The sequence below is a fragment of the Acomys minous genome, assembly GCF_964271855.1.
Source record: "Acomys minous genome assembly, chromosome: 8".
Lineage (NCBI taxonomy): Eukaryota > Metazoa > Chordata > Mammalia > Rodentia > Muridae > Acomys > Acomys minous.
In genome coordinates this window covers 16,541,749-16,565,963 of record NC_140489.1, presented here as the reverse complement: position 1 = coordinate 16,565,963, position 24,215 = coordinate 16,541,749, and the positions used below count along the sequence as shown (strand labels likewise).

At 42.6% G+C, this 24,215-nt stretch overlaps 1 protein-coding gene across 9 annotated transcripts in view; it reads left to right on the top strand.

Annotated features, from left to right (window-relative positions):
* The first annotated feature begins 1,439 nt into the window (after positions 1-1,439).
* The window catches only part of UNC79 (unc-79 homolog, NALCN channel complex subunit), a 243,657-nt gene continuing 220,881 nt past the window's right edge, over positions 1,440-24,215 (top strand). For 8 of the 9 annotated variants that reach the window (XM_084793186.1, XM_084793181.1, XM_084793185.1 and 5 more), the window contains exon 1: positions 2,066-2,172. In XM_084793186.1, the coding sequence (XP_084649312.1) occupies positions 2,151-2,172 (22 nt within the window). In that variant the 5' untranslated portion in view covers positions 2,066-2,150. Of the gene's footprint in view, positions 1,988-2,065; positions 2,173-24,215 lie in introns of those variants that run through there. The other variant, XM_084793187.1, reaches the window with a different exon arrangement.

Sequence of the window (24,215 nt, the reverse complement as noted above, 5' to 3'; positions counted from 1 at the left end):
TTTTTTTAAGATGAGAAAATCAAGACACAGGAAAGTGAAAGGTCATGAATAGGACAAAAAAAAAAAAGTCTGAAACCCAGATCCAAGTTCACCTGGCTGGCTATGACCTCAGTAGCAGCTGGTTCTCAGTGTGGAAATAGACATTCGATGACAAACAGTAGAAACAATAGGCAGGGAAGGCAGCAGGGATAATTTCCAAGGCGTACTTCCTCCTTTGTTCTGTGTTTGTCCAAGCTACTCCCCCCCCCCCATGTCAATTACTGTTTCTTTATTAAAGCCTCAAGCTTCCCAGAAATTTCAGAATAAATCCTTGAGCTTTCCTTTAATCACATAAAACGTGTGTCATCTTCTCGGAAATGCTCATTATATTCATATTTTGTTCAGAACGACTTCCATTTATTTTATTTTATGTGCTCAAGACTAACTCTTCCCCATCACTCTTCTTCGCAGAATCATTTATCTTTGCCTGACGGCGGGGCTGTGGTCTGGGGAGTGAACTGCGGTACAGGATGATAGTGTGGGCAGGTAGCTCAACCTACCCACCAAGAATGCAGCCACAAGAGCATCCTCAAGAGACAACTCACTTCTTTGGCGGTCAGCAGCTGTGTCGTGCGTGCACCATGGATGGCTCCCTAGATTTCTTTTTTTTTTCCTGTGCACTTGGAACACCTTGGATTTGTTCACAACATTCTTTTCTTAACGGTCAAAGGTCTGGATATTTAGCACATTTATCAAAGAATCTACATTTATTTCCTTTAACCTACACATCATTCTTTGTGAGATGGAAGAACATTGATTTTATTGATACACAAAAAAAATCATTCATCAATCTCCAGTTCCTATTGGTTCTGCTAAATCAGTTTCCTAGGATCATAGCCCCTCAGTTTTCCAACTCAACGATTTGAATGAAGAATGGGTCTAATGCCTGGCAGTTAGTCGCACTGTTTGCGGTTTTAAAAGAACTCTCACCTCCATTGTATTATCTGACTCCCCATTAATTCTGGGTACTGGGCTGGATCTTGTTCCCATCTTACAGATGATGAACAACAGGCTTAGGGGGAGTAAGCGATGAGACTGGGTCTGAGTCTGCTTCTTCTGAGATCAGCTTCCGACGCCTTTTTACTTTGAGGTGGACTTTCTAGGAGTCTTCCTATTAATATACATGATACCCTTTTGATCGCGTCCCATTTCTATCGCTTTCTGCCTCCTAGTAGAGAGAGGGGCTTCCTACCCCGCGCCCAGGGTGGATGGCTGCAAGTACACCTGGGCTCTTCTAGTCTACAGCTTCTCTTCCTTTTCTATGGACCTTCCAGCTTCACCATCTATGGAAATCTCCTCCTTTTCCTAGCTCCAACTCACCCCACCCCCAAGTCTTCTCACAGCCCCCTGGCAGTGGGACCTCCCATCTCTGCTCAGCAGCAGGAGAGCCCATCCACCAGGGGAGGCAGAGGGCACGGAGCGCAGCACGCCGGGAAGCCATGCAGAGTGTTACTTCTCCATTTCCTTCCTCGCAGTCCTCGGGAGCATCGTCGTCGCCCTCCGGCCCGGCTGTGTGCAGCCCGCCCCGGATCCGCCTCCCTGCCCTTCCTCCCGGAGGCTGAGACGCGCGTGGGACGCACCTGTGCTCTTCTCCGGTCACCGCGTCGAGGCGCCGGGGGCTGCTTCGCCCGCAAGATCTACAGGCCTGGAGAACGCCAATGGGGAGATCCAAATGGTCGGGGACTCCGGCACTTTAAGAGGCTTTTCTCTGGGAAACACCCGGCCCCTCCGTGCGCCTTATGAATGGAAATACTCCTCCCCCGGTCGAGCCCATTTTCCCATTTCACCAGGAGCCGCAGCTCGCTCTCTCCTTTCGGTCTCCCCGCCCACATCCACGCGGGCAGCTCCAGGAGGGGACGGACAGGAAGCCTTTGGCCGCCCATTAAATCCCACCCATTTCTCCGGGGGCGATTTCCTAACCTTCCGGGACCGAATTCTGCAATTTGATGTGCGTTTTGTCCGAATGGTAGCGACACGGGCCTAAGGGAGGGGGAAAGCGAGGGGGTGGGGGGTGGGGGGTATGCGCTCTTTTCCTCGCAACATCGCTGGCGGAGCGAGGGAGCTCACACGACACAGATTTTGGGGCAAAGCCTTTCCATCTGGACAGCACCATGTCCACCAAAGCGGAGCAGTGTAAGTAGCAGCCGGCCCGGCGTTCGGCCCGGCCTCCGGCTGGGAGCTATCGCAGCTGCGGCGTTTGCGGCTGCTGGGAGACCTTGGCATTGTGCTGGTGCGGGGGTGGGGGCTGAGGTTGGGGCGGGTGGCGGGTGGGGGGTGGAAGGAGGTGGGGGAGGGTGGACGGCGGAGGCAGCGCGGCGCTGTCCCCGGTGCTGAAAAAAAATAATGCGGTCTTCTCGGGCTAGCAGTTGGGTTCTCCAGACCGAAGACCCCACGAGATGAAATTAAAATGGGGTCATTCTCGGGAAAAAGAGGCCTCGTATCTTTCAGATAAACATTTTGGTATCTCTTGTTGGAGTGGGGGAAGGGGGGCAGCGGCAAATCAGGGGCGGGGAACTGTCAGTTGCAACCAAAGCCTGCCTGGCCTTCTGAGCATGCCCAGTTCCTGGTGCTGGAGCCATCGGGGAGTTTGAGTCTGCAGTTTCCACTTCGGGTGGAAGAGGCAAGAAGGGAGAGAGGGGGGAGGGAGCAGGGAGCAGGCTGAATTCTGCATTCAGTATAAGGAAAAATAACTCAAGAATAACAACACTGATGCTAAAACTAACCTCCACCGTGTGGGGTTTACAAGACAGTGAAAGGGGCGCTGGGAAATGATCTAATTGATCTAATGATTTTTCCAAAGAGCAGTCTTTCTTTGTAGGGCAGCTTACACAAACTCTAATAGCACAGGAGGAATTTGGTTGTACCAGTAATGACTGACTCTGTGCTCAGCTGGAAACAACATGGTAACTCCATGTGGACGGAGGACGTTTCCAGCATGGTCCCCATAGTATCTCCTATTGCAGTGCGCACTAGTAGGCCTTGGGTATGTACTTGGTGGATTGATTGATATGAATGTTTACCTGAGTGTACTTGAGGGATTCAGTAACTTAAGCTTCTGGCTGTAAATACATTATTGTTTTATTAAGCAATCAGTTGTATTTCACACAAGAGTATCTAGAACTTATTCTTTTAAATGGTTCTTTGTTTCTTTTTTTTCTTTCTTTCTGATAATGCTGTCACTACCTAAGCCTGTGTCATTCTTCTTTGGAATGGTACTAACTCTAGATTTGGAATGTGTGAGATAAAATGCAATGTCCCATTTATCCACCACACAAGACTGAACCGACCAAAGATCACACAATCCCCAGAGTGTGATGCTTCTTTAGACATTGTGTGTGTCTTCTTCCCACCAGAGCTTTCACAATAATTTTGAAATCCAGAACACCTGAGTTTCAATGCTAGTTCTGCCTCTGTTTGACCTTGGGCAAGATAACTGACCCCTCTAAACTTCATTTCCTCATCTGTAGACCTGGGGTGAAGCCGCTGGTAGTGTAGTTTGTGATGAGAGAGAGAGAGAGAGAGAGAGAGAGAGAGAGAGAGAGAGAGAGAGAGAGAGGGAGAAGAACACACAAAAGATTTCACAAGCCCAGCACATAGCGTATACCCAACACATGACAGCTATAATGCTAACATGCATTTCCAATCCATTGTCTTTCTCTTCTAAATAGTGGAGAAAGTCCTCTGTGATTTTTCTTTTTTTTTTTTTTGCCTGTTTCCAAAAGTCAAATCTACCCTCAGAGTAAAATTCTGTTTCTACAGAGACTTTAAAAAATGTCAGACACACTCATTTTTGAGCACCCATAACATAGAATCAGTTCCAAACTTCCCACCTGAGGGCGGCATTAGAACCCCCTGCAGACTTCGTGTACTTGGAGGTTAAGAAGCCCCACCACCTGCCATTTGGATCTGTAGTTGCATATTATGTAAGTGATTTCAGGTTAAAGCCAGTGAATATCACTGTCTTTGTACGGTGCCCTCTTCTTTGTGTTGTATTTTGATGTCTTCCTGATGTTTTGTTTTGCTTTTTTTCCTGGGCAGTGAATGCCAGTATGAAAAAAAAATATATATATATATCTAGAGCAGGGCTTGGCTGTGTAGTGCCATCTGTGGACTTAAATAAGTATTTTATACTTATTTGCAAAAACAGATGTTTTCATCTGTCGAGAAGAAGCTGGACACTGTAATGTGGGCTAAAACATGTGGACTTGAGCTGTGCATGCCCTTCCGATGACCTGAGAGACAGGGGTCAATTAGCTTAATAGTTTTGTGCCTATCTAAAGTAAGGAATACCAGGTAAAATTGGAGGGCAAAGAGGGATAAATAAAAAGAGGCCATGAAAGGATAAGGGTGCTTTGGATCTTATAGACATTCTTAAAATTTAGAGTTAGATATTTTTTTCTTTTCCTTCTCTATGCACTAACATGAATGGATGTGATGTGCACCCCTGAAAATAGAGCAGTTGCATGAAAAGCTGCATAGGGGATGACGGTAGATACTTTTTTACTAAAGTGAAGTTGCAGATTGCAAACGCTTTATCCTTGGACTTGGCAGGAGTATAGCATTTTGGAGGAAAAGAAGAAGAAAGGACCAAAAAAAAAAAAAAGATTTTTTTTTCTCTTGTACTGGACATGAAGCAAGAGGAGAGACAGGAGAAGTCCTTTTCTCCTCTGTTGTCAGGAGCATGCACAGTACAGCTTTTCTTAAGAACCAAGTGGGAGGGGGAGGAGCAGGCTCAATATACTGTAACAAGATTATTTTATTACTCTTTTTCTTGGAGCCTCTTGAGAAGTGAAGGTTTCACATACAGGAAGTGGTGATAGTTTGGTTGAGGCAGCAAGAGGAAGTACTTTTATTTCAACCCAAACAGATTACGTTTACGTCTGAAGTGTAGAGTATCACAGAGTTAGGACACACAATGTTTATTTTGTATGAGTAGCATTTTCTTTTATGCGATAAAGAACGGCAATGCTGGATAGATTAGTTTTTAGCGACGTTGCAGTTGGGAGCCTGTGTGAAGCATCTAGTCTCTGTGTTGTCTGCAGAGCTTGTCTGAGAACAGGAGGCCAAAACTCCCTAGCAGGTTCTCAGGCGCGTGCAGAAGGGTCAAGTTCTTTTGCCTCTTTGTGCCTGGCCTCTCTTGTAGAGTTCATTGTAGTGAAGATGTTTATCTTCCACATGTAGAACCGGAAATGGTTCAAATGAGAATTTATGATCTATTTGGGTTTCTCAAAAGGATTCTCCCACCCCCTCCTCGAACTTTTTCTTCCTATTGGTAGTTAATGCTAACACACTTGGAGTGTGCTGGGAACGCTGGTTTTTTTTTTTTGTTTTGTTTTGTTTTTTGTTTTTTTGTTTTTTTTTTTTTAGATCGAATCTTTGTTTTTTAACAACAACAGAGGTTGAGAGTTGGGGTTCCGCCATAAGATTGTGGCCTTGGTTTGAATCTCGACTCTGCCTCCTGACAGCTTTGCGACCTTGAACAAGTCAGTTTAACTCATCTGATCCTTGGTTGAATCGTTTATAATGTAATAGCTGTTGTGAAAAACGGAAAGAGATGGCCTGTGAACAGTGCTTGGCACAGAAGGCTGGCACACATGTGGAGCTAATAGATGTGACCTGCTTTTATCAGAAAGAGTAAAATCATGTGCTTGCTATCAAAGTAGGGATACGTATAAAGTTTGGGTCTAGCTTTCTAGAATGCAACACCAAACCCCCACCAACAAAGTGATAGTATTTAAATGGGACATGGACTATCAGACTACACTCAATTCCTGGTCTCTGTTGCATGGGGACATCTGGAGTTGACATTTCTAGCAGAACACTGGCTGGTTACCTACACTATCATCTTTTGTGTTATGACAGTATGACGTTGGTAAACATAAATCCTGTACATGAATACTCATCATAATGTCTGTCAAATTTGGAAATTAACCACTAGTAATTTAAGCTCAAAATGACCTCATTATATAATAGAAATGTGTGTACTGTTTTTAATGTGTTCATGAACTCAGTATCTTTGTCTTAATAACTAAACATAATTTTGATTACATTGGAGACTTTTAGAAAATTTTAAGTTACGTGTGTGTGTGTGTGTGTGTGTGTGTGTGTGTGTGTGTGTGTTGTACCTACACACCATTGTACGCATGTCGAGGTCAGAGGACGAATTTCAGGAGCCTTTCCTTCCACCACGTGAGTTAGAGGGACTGAACTCAGGCTGTCAGGCTTGGTGGCGAACACTCTTATCTTTATCTGCTGAGCCATCTTGCAGGCTGCAGACAAATTCTTTCAAGACTCTATCTACTTAGCGCTTTGAGGTTGAAGCTGTCCCTTCCTATGCAAACTTAATCGTCATGTTGGATAAATCAATAGACAGTTTCCTTTTTTGCACATGATAAAGTCACTGGGATAGAAAAGCATTCTTCTTTTGAACACAGGACTACAATCTGCAGTCTTGTAAAACCTTTGCGTAACACCATGGACTAGCTTTTTGCAGGGGAAATGTATGTTTTCTTTATATACGCACTAATTTGTGACTGTCAAATGAACAGTGGTTTCTAGCTTAAGCTTTACATGACTCCTCTGTGTTATTTGACACGAGTTAATACATTACTTAAACTCTCCCATACTTCTGACTATTTCTACCCAGGCTTTTAAAAATATTTTTATTTTTAGGGCTATGTTTTGTTTTTAAAATGTTTACCCTAGATTCCACATTTAGTCCAGCCTCCTTCTCCCCTTCCCAATGGTATCAGTTACCTTCCTCTTGTTTATTACTCCCAAATATAACTTTATAGTCCAAACAAATATATATATTGAAGTAGATGCTCCTACATCTCTTCAGGCATCTTACGTGTAGACAAGCAAACTCACTGTATTGTCTCAAGCTGGTACATTTAAAAAAATGTCGCTCATCTCAGTGAGTGGCACTGCTGCTTATTCAAGTCAGAAGTTATGAGTCTTCCAAGGTTTCCACTTTTCACAATAGAGCATCCAACAGCTCATCAAGTCCTTGCTCTTCCAGCTCACCTGGCATCATATCTGTTTTATATTTTCTGTGCTTGCAGTGTGCTGCTTGTTTCATGCCGTCAATGCACCATGCTCTTTGCCCGAGATGCTCTTTCCCTCTGTGGATCTTTTTGTGGTGTGGCTGATGCTAACTTAATGCTGAATATTTAAGCTCCAGTGCCCTGCCCTACTGCCCATCTCCTTTGTGTGTACTTAGATGTCACACCATATCCCAGCAATTAATTTAATTTTAGTTCCCTTAATTTACGTGGTGTGTGTATTATATTGTGATCATATCATATCTCCTGGATGTGTCACGTTGGTTGCTGGTGCACATTTTACACACACACACACACACACACACACACACACACACACACACACACAAAACAAAACATTTTTCGATGAAATAAAAATGACTGAGAGTGGATGATTTTTTGTTTTTTGGTATGGAAGGATTACATAATCAAGTTCTTGAATATGGTTTTATGCTTTACTTTTTACTATTATAAAATTCTGTTTTCTCTTTAATATGAATATTGCATAAAATGTATGTTTTCAAATGGATTTATAATTGTCAAAATACTTGACAATATAGTTGCTTAATCAAGTGTTCTAGTGTTTATATAACAAGTTATTATTTTATTGAATATTGAGTGTGATTTTCATTCTTTCTAATTAGCTAAAATTTCCTTTTATTATGCTTAGCACAATAATTATGATTCCTAATTGTTAAGCTGCCTTAGTCCACAAGCAGCCAATTGGGTTTTGTAAGATAAAGTGGCAACGCATCAGAAGTCAGAGATCCCTTGAGATGCAGTTTCCTATGGATTCTGTTCAAGTTCTATGCACCGACGGTCCAGCTGGGCGTACGATCGAATTCTTGTGTGATGTGTTAGACCAGTGGCTCTCAACCTTCCTAATGCTGTGACCCTTTAATACAGTTCCTCACTTGTGGTGACCCCAACCATAAAATTACTTTCATTGCTCCTTCATAACTATAATTTTGCTACTGTTATGAGCCACAATGTAAATATTTTTGGTGATAGAGGGTTGCCAAAGGGGTAGAGACCCACAGGTTGAGAACCACCACGTTAGAGGTTCATGCACATTTATTTCTTATACTCTGAAGAGATACGGCGGCTCCCTGGGATGAGCAACAGTGGTTAAGATGTGAACTTTAACCCTTCAGAGAGTGCAGAGAACAAACAAACATGTAGCCACCAATAGTTCGGCTTTCAGGGGTGGGGAATGCTTAACCTACTTTATGTAGGGTTTTTAGCTTCTTCTATCTCAAGTGTTCTAATTCTGTCTTCGTTGTCTGTCCTTCTAACCCTTCAACAGTACAAATATCATTGTGCAGTCTCATTTTATATTTGACATCGGATTAGACTTTGAGAGGTGTCCAGCATTTTGAGGTAACTTTTGTTTTCATCCATCCTAGAGATTGACAGACTCATGGATAAAATGGAAAGAACATATGTACACACACACACACACACACGCACGCACGCACGCACGCACGCACGCGCGCGCACGCACGCACGCACACACACAGACACACACACACACACGCACACACACATACACATGCATGCACACACACACTCATGCACATACACACACACACCAAATAAAATAAAATAAGGCAAAAGCTGGGCATGGTGGCTTGCACTTTAATTCCAGCCCGGGAGTGGTGAGAGAGGTATATCCCTGATGCTTGTTGGTCTGGCAGCCTGGCCTACTTGGTGAGCTCCAGGTTAGTGAGAGTCAGCGTGGATGATGACACTCTAGAGAGGACCAGTCCGTGAAGCTGCACATGAGTTTGCACACAGTGCTCTCCCGTTCCGCTCCATAGAGTTAGTTACATGTATTTGAATCTTAACCTTCCACAGGGAAACTTGGATATATATTGTTCTTCCTACTTATGCCAAAGACACTTTCTTATATATCAACTCTAATGCTGGCTATGAGAGAGAAGGGCTGGTATTCTAGTACCCTGGCTTTATCTCAAATACGCTTTAGATAAGCCACTTTGTATTTATTCATGCCATTGCTAATTAGTTATGGAGTTTGGCATTTGCCTAACACAACAGTCTTGTGACACACTTCCCAGGGTCTGCTTCTGATGGCCGACCTTGCTTGTCAGTTTGACATACCTGGGAGAAGGGGGACTTCATTTGAAAAATTAACTCCGGCGCCATATTGAGCTGTGAGCAAGCCTGCGGGGGCAAGTTCTTAGTTGATGATTGAGGTGGGGAGGCTCAGCCTAGTATGGGCAGTGTTGTCACTGGGCAGGAAGGCCTGGGCTGTAATAAAGGTCCCTGCTGCAGTTCCTGCTTCCAGGTTCCTGCTTGAGTTCCTGTCTGGTGCTGGACCATTTAGGCCAAATTAACTCTTTCCTTCCTTCCCCAAGGTTTTTTTTTTTTTGTTTTTTTTTTTTTTTGTTTTTGTTTTTTTTTTTTTGCTAAGTGCTTTATCACAGTAATAAAAAGCAAACTAGGGAACTGCCCTTCTGCCCATCAAATGTATTGTCACCCAGCAGCCTGGATGAGCCATCAGAAATTCAGACACCATCATGTCACTGTCCTCAGCTTTCAAACCCCTGGCTAACTGCCCATCACCCCTGAACTGTGTTAGAGCTCTCCTCCTTAGGGGAGCACTTTCAAAACAGTCGATTATTGAAACAGCTGCAGGGTAGCTGCTGTTCTGTGATAACAAAGTTCCCAGGAACTTACCTCTTCAAACAAAACTCCATTCAGAAAGTGTGTTCCAGGTCTTCCCTACTCCCTCCTTCAAAAGTGAAATTGTAGGGGCTGGAGAGATGGCTCAGTGGTTAAGAGCACTGACTGCTCTTCCAGAGGTCATGAGTTCAATTCCCAGCACCACATGGTGGCTCACAACCATCTATAATGTGATCTGATGTGCATTGTATACATAATAATAAATAAATCTTTTAAAAAAAAGTGAAATTGTAAAGGGACTCATGACCTATGCTCACCTAGTTGGTAAAAAGCACAGAAATCTTTCTCTCCAAATGTGAGTGAATATTCCTTTACCTTAGCTCATAATAAGGACAAGCTGCTGGCTGACTACACCTGGAAGCTGTATTCCATAGGAACAACCGTTAAGCCCATTTGCCTGCACTCTCTACTTGTGAAGCTGAAGGAAAAAAAGAACAGGGGGGAGGGGGAGGACAAAAAAGAAAAAAAAAAGGAAAGAAAGAAAGAAAGAAAGCAGAAGGTGGTGTGTGGCCATGTCTCCATCTCCTGTGGCTTTTTTTTTTTTTCTGTAGAACATTCCAGAACCTGGATAGCTTAAAACATCAATATCAAATACAGTTCAGATAGCTGGTGTTCTTGACTGTCTTCTCTCTTGAAGTGGGTCATGTGACGCAGCATCCAGTAGCCTCAAGCTTACCTTCCTGCCTCCACCTCTCAGATACTAGAGTGACAGGCATGCACCAACACACATGAGTATTTCTTTGTTAAGACCTCTATTTAGATCCCGGTAATAAAGTAACAAAATATCTACCCATTTCTCTTTTTTGTTTTACTTTATTCAGTAAAAACATTTATTTTTATATTTGCTTTGTGTGTATGTTTGCACACCTGCATGGATGGATGTATATGCACCATTCGCACGCTTGGTGCCTAAGGAGGACAGAGATGTCAGATTCCCCAGAACTGAAGTTACAGATGGTTGTGAGCCACCATGTAGGCTGGGAAATGAATCCTGGTCCTCTGCAAGAACAGCCTCTTAATTCCTGGGCCATCTATCCAGTCTCTGAAGCTGTTTTTTTTTTTTAATCTAATCTTCTCAATCAATCAATTAATTTCTAAGCATGAGTGAGTATTGAGTTACATTTATTTTCTGTATCCATGGCGACCATATGACACCTTTTAACTTTATTAATATGCCAGACTATATTTTGGAAAGCTTTGAGAGATTTTTTTTGTATTGATGGTAATAAGGTGGTTGGTTTGCAGGGTTTGGAAGAGGTAGAGAGCGGGGAGCTCTAGTCAGGATCAGGGAACAATCTGTTGTTTAGTATAGGCAGTGAGTTCGGGAGGCTTTGTCTCACTCGGCAGCACAGTAGCATTGAGACTATTCCATCTTGAATGTGCTTAGTGTCCCCTGTGAAGCCATCTAGCCAGGTGTGTTTGTATGTGTTGTGTGTGTGTGTGTGCACACGCATGTGCACCTGCGTGTGTTTAATAGAATTTTTAAACTTCTTTTTCTGTTTGTTCTATAGTGTGCAGTTCAGTTTGGACTTTCTGTTTTTTTTCCCCCTACTGGGGGAAATTTGATATGTTTTCCTTCTCAGAAAAATAATAATACATTCTACATAAGTTTTCAATTCTGTTTGTATGGGATTATGCAAAAGTCTCATATGAGTTCAAAAGTCCTCTGGTTTGGTATTTACCTCTCCTCATCATTTTTAATGTTCTGTGTTCAGTGTTGTGGGTTTATGCTTTCTCCCTGGGCTTCCTACCCATTCATTTCAGCTTTTCTTATTCTTCATTTTTTTTCACTTAAACTTTATTTATTATTTTCTTGAGTTTTGAGTTTCTATTAAATTAATTTTTATCAACATAGGCATTTCATATGACATTTTTGATGTTCCCTTTAGTTGTAGCTTACAAATTTCTGGTCACAGTTTGAGATGTTATTATCGTTATTTTTCAAGAAATTCTGCAATAGAAGCTCATATTTTGTCTCGAGCCATTATGGTGTAAACTCCAATGTGGTAGGACATTTTGTTTTTCAATCTTGTTATTGATTTCTGTTCTTATTGATGCACTGCTGTTATTCTTTAAAACATTCATGTTTTCTTGGTTTTGTCCATCTTCCTTGTGCACTCAAAAGACAGTTGCAACGTCTGTCTTTGATACAGAATATCACACTTGACAGATACCTGCATGATGTAGCTTGACCAGCTCTTCTGTACCCTATTGATTATTAGCACAGTTGAGTGGGTAGCGAGAGGCATCCACTCTTATTAGTGTGTTTCTGTCTGTTCCTGAATCTTGTGTGTTGTTGCTCACAGAAGTTGCTCTTGTCTGTTGTGTGTATACATATCAGTGACCAAACTTTTCACTGTGAATGGAGCCTTAAGCATCCCGAAGTATACACCTGCATTGAGGAATACTTCGTGACCTTGTCAGGTATCAAGAACACGGGTCCTGTTTGCTTCTTATGTGTTTGTGTTCACCTGATGCATTGTCTTGTTTTTAACTCCTTTGAGTCTCATTTTAGGTATGTTTTTTAATAAGCTCCGTAGAGTTGGGGTTTTCTTCATTAGCTAATCTGAAAATCCCATTCTTCCAATAGGTAAGTTAAGCTCATTTCATCTACTGATATGATTAATATGTTTGGCCTTAGTTCTATCATCGGTTTATTTTTGTATGTATTTTACATCAAAGGCTTCCTCATTATGCAGTGAGTTTTTAATTTTCTTATTTGTTCTATTCATTAAGTTCATATTAATCCCTTTATATAAGGGTAATTAGCTCATATGTTTTGGGGGCTAATTACTTCTCTACATTGAACAATATTGGAATTATTCGTAGCCTCCACTCTCCTAGAATCTGATATAAAATAATATCCTTCTATTTATAATTAATGCCTATTAGTGAGTCATACCTACATGCACTATTTAGTCCCCAGGGTTTTCAGCTCTTTAATTGTTGCACAGTGGTTGCTGTGTTTTCTCCCCATAGGCACGGCTCGGCTTTGTTCTGCGGGCTCACTGACAGTAGCCAGCACTTCCTCCCCCTGAAGGATTCCACTGGAAGTGTTCACAGGATCAAGATGCCCCGAGCCGTGGCAGGTTCATGAAGGTTTATTTGTAGCCTTGTACTTGAAGGCAGGGTTGGGTAGATATAAAACCCTTGACTTCTACTTTTCTTACTCAAGGGCCTTACATTTGTTATATTTTTTCCCCCCTATGGGGTTTAAGAATTGGTAAATAGCCTAGTGGCAGAGTTATTTCTCTTTTCTTGTTTACTGTTTTTGTCTGTTTGCCCAAATGACCTTTTTTTTTTTTTCCCCTTGAAGCAGATTTAACACAACATGATTCATTTCTGGGCGTGCTTAAGTCATTGCTGGGTGGCCTTTCAATGTTCAATTTTGAAGGTATTTTGGGAGAGTGGTTTGGAAATATTATTTTGATGTTTGTTTGGTCCTATTTTTGACATTTCCTTGTGATCTGTATCTTATGTACATACTTCATTTGAAAATTTGTTTACTTCATATGTATGAGTATTTTTCCTGTACATTTATCTGTGTATCATGGACACCCGGAAGAGGGTGTTGGATCCCTGCAAGTAGAGTTCAGACGGTTGTGAGCTGCCATGTAGCTGCTAGGAATCGAACATAGCTCCTCTGGAAGAACAGTGCTCTTAATTGCTGAGCCATCTCTCCAGTCCTTGCATCTCTTTACCCCCTACCCTCCGCCCAGTAGATCATTTTCTACTGAGTTTTAAAAATCTGTGTTTTTACCTTTAAAAATAGGTATGTATGTATGTATGTATGTATGTATGTATGTGTTTTGTATGTGTGTGAGTCTCTAGGCATCTGTGTGTATGAGTGTGCATGGATAGCAGAAGAGGGCTTCGGGTGTCTCCATCACTCTCCACTTATTCCTTTGAGGCAGGGTCTCTCCCTGGACCTTGAGCTTGTGTTTTCTCATTGGCTGGAAGCCAGCAAGTCTCAGTGGTCTTCCTGTCTCTGCCCCCTCAGAAGGGGTTAGAGATGTCTTCAGGGATGTTTCGCTTCTTGTGTGAGAGCTAGGAGCTGGACCATTGGGCATGATTGTCTAGTAAGCATTTATCAGTGAGCTCTCTCTCCAGGCCCATATTTTTAAAAAATGACTCACATAGTACACTTTTATTAGTCACTTTTGAACTTCCCTATTTGTGGTGATTCTACACATACACACGGGAATATATTCACTTAGCCCTTAATTTGAAATGCCAAGTATAGATAAAAATGGACACCATTTAGTTGAATATTGCCTTCTCATAGTTACCACCTTATTATAAGTATAATCATAAGCTTATAATCATAAGCGTTTGATTATATCATTATATTTTGTTCCGTTTGCCAATTATGGAAATAGTCACATATAATAAAAACAATCTATCTCCAAAGTGTAGCTGGATGGATTTTCCTAAATTTGTATACTCATGTAGGCACTATCACAATCAGGGAGATGGGGCCCTCACTGTAGGCAAGTGCTCGTGCCATTGGCCACGATCTGCTCCTTTTACCACAGCTCCAGAAAGACACCCGCTTTGTGTCTGTCACTGAAGCATTGTCTTTTATAAACTGTCACAGAAATGGAGTCATTCAACAGTTTAGCCTTCCATGTCTAGCTTTTGTTTGTCTGTTTTCTTGTTTGGCTGAGACAATCAGTTAACTTATAATGAGGAAAAGGGTCCTTTTGGCACACAGCTTTAAAAGTCATTGCTTGTGTTTGTCCTTGGGCGTGGTGAGCTGCCCCACCACTGTGAGAGCATGAAGCCGAGAAGGCTGCTTAGATCATGGCAGTCAAGGAACAAAGAAAGAAGAGAATCTGGGTTTCCAGTAGCTCTTTCTGGGGCACACTCAATGACCTCAGGTCTTTCCATTAGACTCCACCCCCTGAAGGTTCTACTACTTGCTGAAAGTACCAGGGGCCGGAGGCCAACCTGTAACACATGGGCCTTTGGGGGAACTCCTATCCAAACTGTAGCAGCTCTTAATAAGTAAAGTCTTTGAGGGTCATTTGTGTCATATTTATTAATGACTCATCACTTTTATGTCTCTCTAGTAAGTCCTGGCATGTGTATATTGTCCTTTGTCTACACATTCACCATTCAGTTGATATCTCAATAATTTCCAGCTTTTGAACCTTGTGAACAGTGACCCTGGGCATGTTAATATATGCATTTTCATGTGGGATTTATTTTTCAGTTCTTTTGTTTTTTGAGCCAGCATCTCATGATGTATGGAATACATGTCACTATGTATTCCATATTGGTCTGAAGTTCACTATGTAGTTCAGGTTGGCCTTGAATGTATAGTAATTCTTCTGCCTCAGCCTTTCAAGTGCTAAGTTTATAGACTTGGCCCATGTGCCTGGATTTGGACATGGACATATGTTCATTTCGTGTGTGTGTGTGTGTGTGTGTGTGTGTGTGTGTGTGTGACATGTACATGACTATATAGATACATGCATCATGTGTGCACATGTAGAATTGAGAGCAGGACGTGAATGCTGTTGCTCTCTGTCTTATTTCCCTGAGACAGGGCCTCTCACCAACCTGGAAGCTAGGCTGGTAGGCCAGTGAGCTCTTGAGATTCTCCTGTTTTCACTCTCAGTGCTGAGGTTGCAGGCACATGCAGATATGCCTGGCTTTTTATGTGGGTGCTGGAGAATTGAACTCAGGTCCTCAGGCTTGCCCTGAGTCATATTCCTTGCCCCTGTTTATACTCTTTAGGTTCAATACCTGGAATACAATTGCTTGATATCATGATAAGTGAATATTTCACGTTAAAAGGTACTGCCTTACCATTTTACAAAGTGGCTGTAATGGTTTGCACTCCAACCAGAAGTGTAGGACGAAGGTCCAGTGTCCTTTATCCTTGCTTATACTTGATGCTGTCAATCATTTTAATCTTAATCTTTCTAGTCAGGGTGTAATGGACTCTTCTTGTGGTTTTAACTAGTGTTTCTCGAGGACTAGCGATGCTGAGCATATGTTCTCATGCTTATTGACTATTTGGTATCTTCTTCTGGACAGTGTCTGTTCCAATCTTTTGCCCAATTTTTATTGGAATTTTGGTGTCATTGAGTTGTAAGAGTTCTGTGTAAGCTCTAGGCTCAAGCCCTTTTTCCTGAAAAATTTGCTTCTTTTGTGTTTTACTAACCATGACTTTAAAGAAATGAGTGCGTGTGTTCATGTGTGTGAACTCACAGAAGTGAGTACATGTGTGCGGAGGTCAGAGGACAACCTTGGCTGTTAGCCTCAGGGAGGCCATCTACCTCCTTTGAGACAGTGTCAGTTGTTGGCTTGGAGGCTCACCAATTAGGCTAGACTGTCTAGCCTGTAGCTCCAGGGACCAACTTGTTTTTGCTTCCTTAGCACTGGAATTGCAAGTGTGTGCCACCATACCTAGGATTCTTAGAGATTTTGGCCCTCATGAGCTCGGGTCCTCATGCTTGTGAGCAAGCATTTTCCAAGTGAGCCATCTCCTCAGCCCCTAACGATAGCTTCAAAGATGAGAACTTTTAAATTTCATAGGTCATTATGTACATTTTTCTTTCGTCGTTTTTGCTTTTGAGATCGTATTAAATAATTTTTTTTTCTGATCACAGTCACAAATATTTTCTCCAATGCTGTCTAGAAGTTAAATGGTTTTGCCTCTAACTTCTAGGTCTGTGAATACTTGAGAGTCAATTTTCACATATGATGTGAGCTAAGGTTTGGGGTTTATTGTTTTCACATACAATATCCATTCATCCAGGCTCCATTTGCTATGAAAACCATCTTGTCTTTATTGAAGTCCCTTGGGACCTTTGCTGAAAATCAGTGAACCGTGTGTGTGTAGATTTATCTCAGAGCTCTGTTCTGTTTATCCATTCAAACCTCTCTTTTTATTTCAAGACACACCATCTTTGTTACTCTGTGTCTTAACATTCGTTGCTTTTCATAAGTTTTAGAATCAAAGCCTTTTAAAAAAAATACTTGCATTTTGTTTTCTTGATAATTGGGGAGGATTATAATCTTAACCTGAGTCCTCTGCTGTTTAGAGAAACACACACACACACACACACACACACACACACACACACACACACACACACGAATACACTTGTGGAGGTCTTTTGTAATGCTGAATCTTTAATTAAATGTTTTCTTAAGTGCTTTGGTGAATGGAGTTGTTTTTGCCATGTCTTTTTGGGGAGCTTGGGCAGGTAACTCAGTGCTAGAGTGCTTGTGGTCTTGTGCAAGTCTCTGGGTTCCATACTCACATCTAACAAAACAAAACAGGCCTGACACGGGGCCCATCCCTCTAATCCCAGTTCTGAGGAGGCTGAGGCAGCAGGCTTCTGAGGCTGTAGTCTAGCTTTGGTTACATTGTGAAGTCAAGGCCATCCTGAGCGACAGTGTGAAAACGAAAAACCAACCAACCAACCCTAGGCTGTGGCGACACACGTCTTTTATCTCAGCCAGAGGCAGCCAGATCTCTGAGTTTAAGGTCAGTCTGATCTACAGAGTGACTGCTAGGACAGTCAGGACTACATGGAGAAACCCTGTCTTGAAAAGACAAACCAAACCAATCTCCCCCGCCACCACAACCTCCTACCCCTGCCCCCACCAAAAGCCCACAACACACACACACACACACACACACACACACACACACACACACACACACATCCAGAACAAACAACAACAGCAGCAAAACCTGCCACGGGGCAGAGGGCTCCATCTGTTGATTATTTGCTGTACAAGTGTGAGAAACTGAGTTTGGAAACCTAACACTCATGCAAAAAGCTGGCTGTCATGGCACACCCCTGTACCCCAGTCTCATTGCATCAGAGGCAGAAGAGCCTTAGAACTATTGGGGGCCATCCAACTAGGCCAGTTAGTAAACTCCAGGTTCAGTGAGAAACGACCTCAAAGCCGATAAGGTGGAGAAAGACTGAAGAGGAAACCTAGCGCCAACTTCTGGCCTCCACATGTGGATGCACAGAAATGTGCACAGGCACACAGGTGTGAGCCCATGAACACACACACATGAACACATGAATACACACATTCACACACAAAAATAACAACAACAGCAAAGCCAAACACAAGCCAATGACAATTAAAAAAATGTAACTTTAGATGTCATTTTCTAAGTGCAATTGTACAAACACACAGCATTGAATTGTGTGTGTGTGTGTGTGTGTGTGTGTGTGTGTGTGTGTGTGTGTGCGTGCTGGCACCCAGGTCATACTTGTGTATTAGGCTTAGCAGCTTGGGTCTTGGGTTACTTGAGGTTTTCAATATAGGTGCTCATGCATTTTTCCTACATTGCCTTTTATTTCTTTTAACTGCCTTATTGCATTGGCTGGGACCTTGGGAACGAGGTTAAATCAAAACAACGTGGGTGGGTGTTCTAACAGACCTCCTGCTTTCTCTGCTTGGATAGCCCTGAGCCTTTCTCAGGGTTAGCTCAGCCCTGTGTTCCTGAAATAAACCCTGTTTGGTTAGAATCTATGTCCTTTAAAAACATTGTTGATTTCAGTTTCTATCTATCTAAAAAAAATACTGGTTCTCTCTCTCTCTCTCTCTCTCTCTCTCTCTCTCTCTCTCTCTCTCTCTCTCTTCTCTCTCTCTCTCTCTCACACACACACACACACACACACACACACACACACACACGAGGAAATTGCTCTCATAAAATGAGTTTAGCAGAGTTCTTCTTTTCCATATTTTTCTGAGTTTGTGAAATTGACAGCCTTCTCTCCATCGCTATGTTTTATTTCTAAGTTTTAAGTTCAACTCTCTAGTGAATAGAGCTGTCCGTGTTTTTTCATTCTTCCTTTGAGGGGCAGGAATCTGCTGGTGGCAAACAACTCAGACTGAGTTTCTGCTGCAGTATGGCCCCAGCACCGCCCGCTTCTGTGACCCAAGCGAGATAAGGATTTCTTCCCATCTGCACACAGTTAATTCTGCAGTGATGTGAGCTGGCCGTTCTTCCAATTGGCTCCCTTTTGTCACTGCCAACCTAGAAATACCAAAGTTTCCAAATGATTTCCTCAATTATGCCTCCTCCCCAAATGCCAATCCAAGGCCCCGTGTGGCCTTACCTGAGCATCCAGGTGGCCAGGTATGAACCAGACTCTTACAAGTCTTACAGCTCTCCTTTGCTTGAGCCCTTCACAGAACTCCAGGGAGGCACGTGTGCTGGTCCCTTATAAAGGACATTGCAAAGGTCCCAGATGCCCAGATGCCCAGGGCTGAGGCACGGGGGAGGGGAGCAGGCCTCCCACACTCCTCCTGAGCATACTACCCTCCAGAAACCTCCATGTGCTCAGCTTTTTGGGCTGTCAGAACCCTGTCCTAGGTGTTTTCATAGAGACCTTGTTTGTTGCACACGCAGGACTGAAGCAGACTTATGCTTAGGACTGAGGAAGGTGGTGAGCGTCTCTTGCAGGACTCCTTATGAAACTGGATGGTCTTGTATCTACTCAGATAAAATATGCCAGAGAATGGAAAAGTGAGGGTAGATTAGGGAAATCTTAGTTTCTCTCTATGTTCGATTGTTGAGAGAAAAAGGAATAGGTTGAGAAGGAGAGAAAGATTATGTATGTATGTATGATGTATGTATATGTGTGTATATATGTATATATGTGTGTGTGTGTATATATGAGTTTTGAAGTCTGCTTCTGCAGTCTCAATATTGTCTCAAGAAACTCTTTTACTTTCATCAATACAAAGCTGTAATGATGGTAAAGGTACAGACATTTACCATATTACTCTAGGCATTTAGGAAAGAGCGAAGACCATGCAGTTAGAAGCCAGGACCTGTGGCCCAAATCTCCACAAATAGAAGTGGGGAGATGGCTCACTGGGCAGTGTGCTGTTGTGTAAGCTCACGGACCTGAGGTCACATCCCCCATAACCGTGTAAGAAAAGCTGTCATGGTTGCACACACAGGTAATCACAGCACTGGGGTTGCAGGAGGATTCTTGGATCTCAACAATTGCCAGGCAGCCTAGGCAATCAGTCATGCACACATTATTGTGCATACCTTCACAAGCCTGTGCACACGCACAAACATGTACACACACACTAAATATATATATTATCACAGGTCAGTTGTGGTTATTGTATCTTTTGAGGAATTTTCTCACCGTGTCTACTTGGCAGATTTGTCCGATGTCTGCATATTGGCATAAACTTGTTCGTAGCAATTCCTCCCTTTTTTTTTCCCCATCTGTAGAATTTGTTGCTACATTTTAGAATTTGCTGTCATTGTAGTATGTGCAAGTGTGCTGTGTGTGTGTGTGTGTGTGTGTGTGTGTGTGTGTGTGTGCTTGCGTGTGCACACTTGCCTGTGCTCACCCACCTATGGACTGGAGACAAACATTGAGTGGATTCCTCTTTTACTCTCTAGCTTGTCTTTGAGACGGGGTCCTTTGCTGAACCTGTAGCTTACTGGTCCAGTAGTTCTCAACCTGTGGGTCACGACCCCCTGGGGGGTTGGACCGACCCTTTCAGATATCCTACATATCACATGTTTACATTAAGATTCATTACAGTAGCAGAACTACAGTTTCTATGAAGTGGTAAAGAGAACAATTTTAAAGTTGGGAGTCACCACAACATGAGGAACTGTATTAAAGTGTCTCAGAGTTAGGCAAGTTAGTGAGAACCACTGCTCTGGACTGACTGGCCACTGAGCCCCTAGACTGACTGGCCACTGAGCCCCTAGACTGACTGGCCACTGAGCCCCTAGACTGACTGGCCACTGAGCCCCTAGACTGACTGGCTACTGAGCCCCTGGGATCCACCTGTCTCTGCACCCCCAGAGTTGGGGTTACAGATGTACACTCCTAGCCTTAACATGTGCGCTGCAGTTCTGACCTCATGTCTTCATGCTTAAATACCTCGCACTTTACCCCCTGAACTGTGTCCTCAAACCTGCTCCTTTATTTCTGATATTGGCGATAACTGCCTGGTTTTTATTCTTGATTTTCTTGGCTAGTGGTTATGAATTTCGCTGTTCTCAAACAGCCAGCGTTTGGTTTGATGCTTTTCTTCAGTGCACTGCTTCTCTGCTTTGGTTTGGCTTGACTTAATTGTCTCTGGTTCACTGAAGCCAAAGCTTTTATTGTTGACTTGAAATCTTACTTCCCTTATAATGTAGCTTTAAAGCCATGGACTTCCTTGTATGTCCCACTTTAAGCATCCAATCACGGTTTCTGTTCGTTGTTTGTTTGTTTTTTCTGGGCAGGGTCTTGCTGGCTATGAACAGAACTGTGAGGCAGTCTTTCTGTCTTTGCCACCTGAACAATGGGAGTGCGGATGTGTGCCACCATGGTGGCTCACACATTTTAATAGGTTATATTTTCATTATTGTTCAGCTCAAAATATTTTCTAACGTCTTTGGTTTGTTTATTAATCGATTTTTGAGCCTGAGGGTTCTTTAGCAGAAAGCTTAATTCCAAATGCTTGGTATTTTCCTGGTTATTCCATTGTTTTTTTATTTCTAACATAGTTTCACTCTGACACAGAGAACATATTTTATGTGCTTTCATTCTTTTTAACTTTTCTTGTGACTTGTTTTATGCCTCTAAATATGGTCTGTGCTGATACCCATTCCTTGTGTAATTGAAGAGAAATGTATTTCACAATTGAGTGAAATGTTAAAGTCTTCTATATTTTTGATGAACTTTTCCTTGTTTTCTCCATCAGTAACTGATTAAAGTGTGTTGCAGCCTTCGCCTATGTTTATGTGATTTGTTTTTTTCTTCAACCTATCAGTTTTTGCTTTGTGTGTTTGAAGCTGTGTTCATAGGCATTTGATGTTTTCCTGTTCACCGTCTCTTTCATTACTAGGAAGCAGGTGCCTTGTCTCTGTTAGTGTGCCTTGTCTTGATAACTGCTTTATAGAATATTGATATTGCACCATGGCCTGCTTTTGCTTATTGTATGTACGATAGACATTCCCACCTATTTATTTTCAACATTCTAGATTTTCCTGTTGCTTCCTTGGTATTCTTTTTTTTTTTCCATTTAAAAATTGGTAGTTGGGTTGGAGATGTAGCTCTGTTGGCTGTGTGGATTATATATAAAACTCTTGGCACCCGATAGACTTGTGTCTTTATTTTATAATTATTTTTGGTAACATATCTACATATGTTATAAGCTCCCAAGGGCAACATTATTACTTTAATTTTCAGGTTATATGGTTAGTAAAGAAATTAAGGCTGGGCGTGGTGGCACACGCCTTTAATCCTAGCACTCGGGAGGCAGAGGCAGGTGGATTGCTGTGAGTTTGAGGCCAGCCTGGTCTACAAAGCAAGTCCAGGACAGCCAAGGCTACACAGAGAAACCCTGTCTCCAAAACCAAACACACACACAAACAAACAAACAAAAAAAGAAATTAAGAGAAAAAGAGATGCATTTTTGTTGTTTTATCAAAGTATTTCCAAATTTTGAGAGCCTTCGTCTCTTCCGCCTTCCCCCCACCCTCTCTCCCTCTCTCCCACCTTTTCTCCCTTCCTTATTTTTAGTAACTTTTCCTTTCTCCCATGAAGATTTAAGTTCCACCTGATCCCATTTCTTATTTGCCCAACAAACCACTTTGACTTTTTTTTGTAGTATAAATTTGCTTATGACCAAATGTTTTAGCTTCTTTTTATCCAAAGAGATCTTTATTTTGTGCTTAATTTTTAATAATAGTTTTTTTCCCTTTCTGAACATAGCATTCTGCTTTAGCAGTTTTCTGTTCAGTAGAGACTCCTTTCCATCTGGCCTCCGTGGACCCAGAGGGACTCACCATTGCCTGGTGCGTGTTTATGGAGTCGGAGTACAGTTCTTTTTTGTCTCGGGGCTTTCAAGACCTCTTTATCTTTGTTTTTACCCTTGCGGGGACCATGTAGCTTTTACTGGCGAGTGCTTCCAGGGAATGTACGTTTCTGTGTATATTGCATCTGGAATTTTCTGTCCTTTTGCAAATCTGGGAAATCTTTCATGACTAGTGTTTCAAGTGCGTCTGCCCCATTGTTTCTGTTTGTTCCCTCTGACAGATTCCCTAAACATACGCCCCACTCTTCAATAATCTAGTTAGCCTCTGAAGTTCTTCATTCCCCAACCCCTGAATCTTCATCTAGTACACTTTCTATTAACTGACCCTCTGTTGTCTGTGTTCCGCTGCTGAGCCCATCTGGCGAAGGCTATTTTTTTTTTTAAAGGCAAAGCTATTTTCTTTTTTCTTTCTTTTCTTTTCTCTTCTCTTCTCCTCCTTCTCCTCCTCCTCCTCCTGCTTCTTCTTCTTGCCTCTAGAACTTTGATTTTGTTTTTCTTGTCTTTACTTTTTAAAAGGAATATTTAAGTTTTGTTCACCATTGCTGTGTCTGCATGAGCGGGTACATACATGGAGGTCCAGAGGACAACTTTTGAGAGTTGGTTTTCTCTTGCTGTCAGATGGGAGAGCTACTGCCTGCTGAGCCACCTCCCCTGCTCTCTTCTGCTCACTTTTTAGGCGGAGACTTCCCGTTTCTCTGATGGGAGCTTTATGCATTGAAAGCATGTTTTATTTCATCTAAGACAGGTGTAGGGATTTCACTGAAATCTATGTTTTATTTTTGACAGTTGTTTCTTCCCCGGGTTAAACTAGACTGACTTTCTTTTCTTCTGCGAATGTGTCATTTTCCCACTTCTTTGTTCAGCTAGTTTGAAGCTTTTGCTAGATCTCATGAGTGCTAAGTTGTAGAGACTTTGGGTTTTCTTATTTCCTGCAGATGAATGTTACTTATTTCAGCAGGCCATTTTTTTCCCCAGTTGGGATTGAACTGCAGTCTCAGCTCCTCTTCTCGCTTCTCCATCTCCCACTCCCTCCACCTTTTTTGTTTTTCCTTGAGACAGAGTCTTACTCTGGAGTCCAGGATGGTCCGAAACTCATTCTGAAGCCCAGCCGGTCCTTGAACTCATGACAGTCTTCCTGCCTCAGCCTCCAAAGTGCTGGGATTACCAGCGTGATCCAGAAAACTCTACTTGAATGGGAGGCTCTCTTGTTCTCTCAGCAGCTTGCTGCTCTGGTCAGTCCAGCCGAGCTACCCTAGGCTTGTTCTGCAGAGGTCAGCGAGGAGAGATGTGGACGTCCCGGGTGTGAGGATTGTGAGGTAGAAGTCTGGGGCTTGAGGACTGCCTGTCTGACTTTCCGCTTTTACAAGTCTACCGCGTGTTTTACTATTTACAGCTTGCCAGCTTTGCTTTCTAATTCCCCAGTGCAGAAAGATTGTGAGTTTTTCTGTCTGCCCATACAATGTGGACTGTCTCCAGGTCAATGCCTGGAGATGGGACCGGACTTGCCTGCCTCCTTCTCTCATCATCCTTGGGAGCTTTGGTCCACTGTTCTCACTTGTGTGAGTTGTGTATTTGTTTGTTCATATTTTTGTG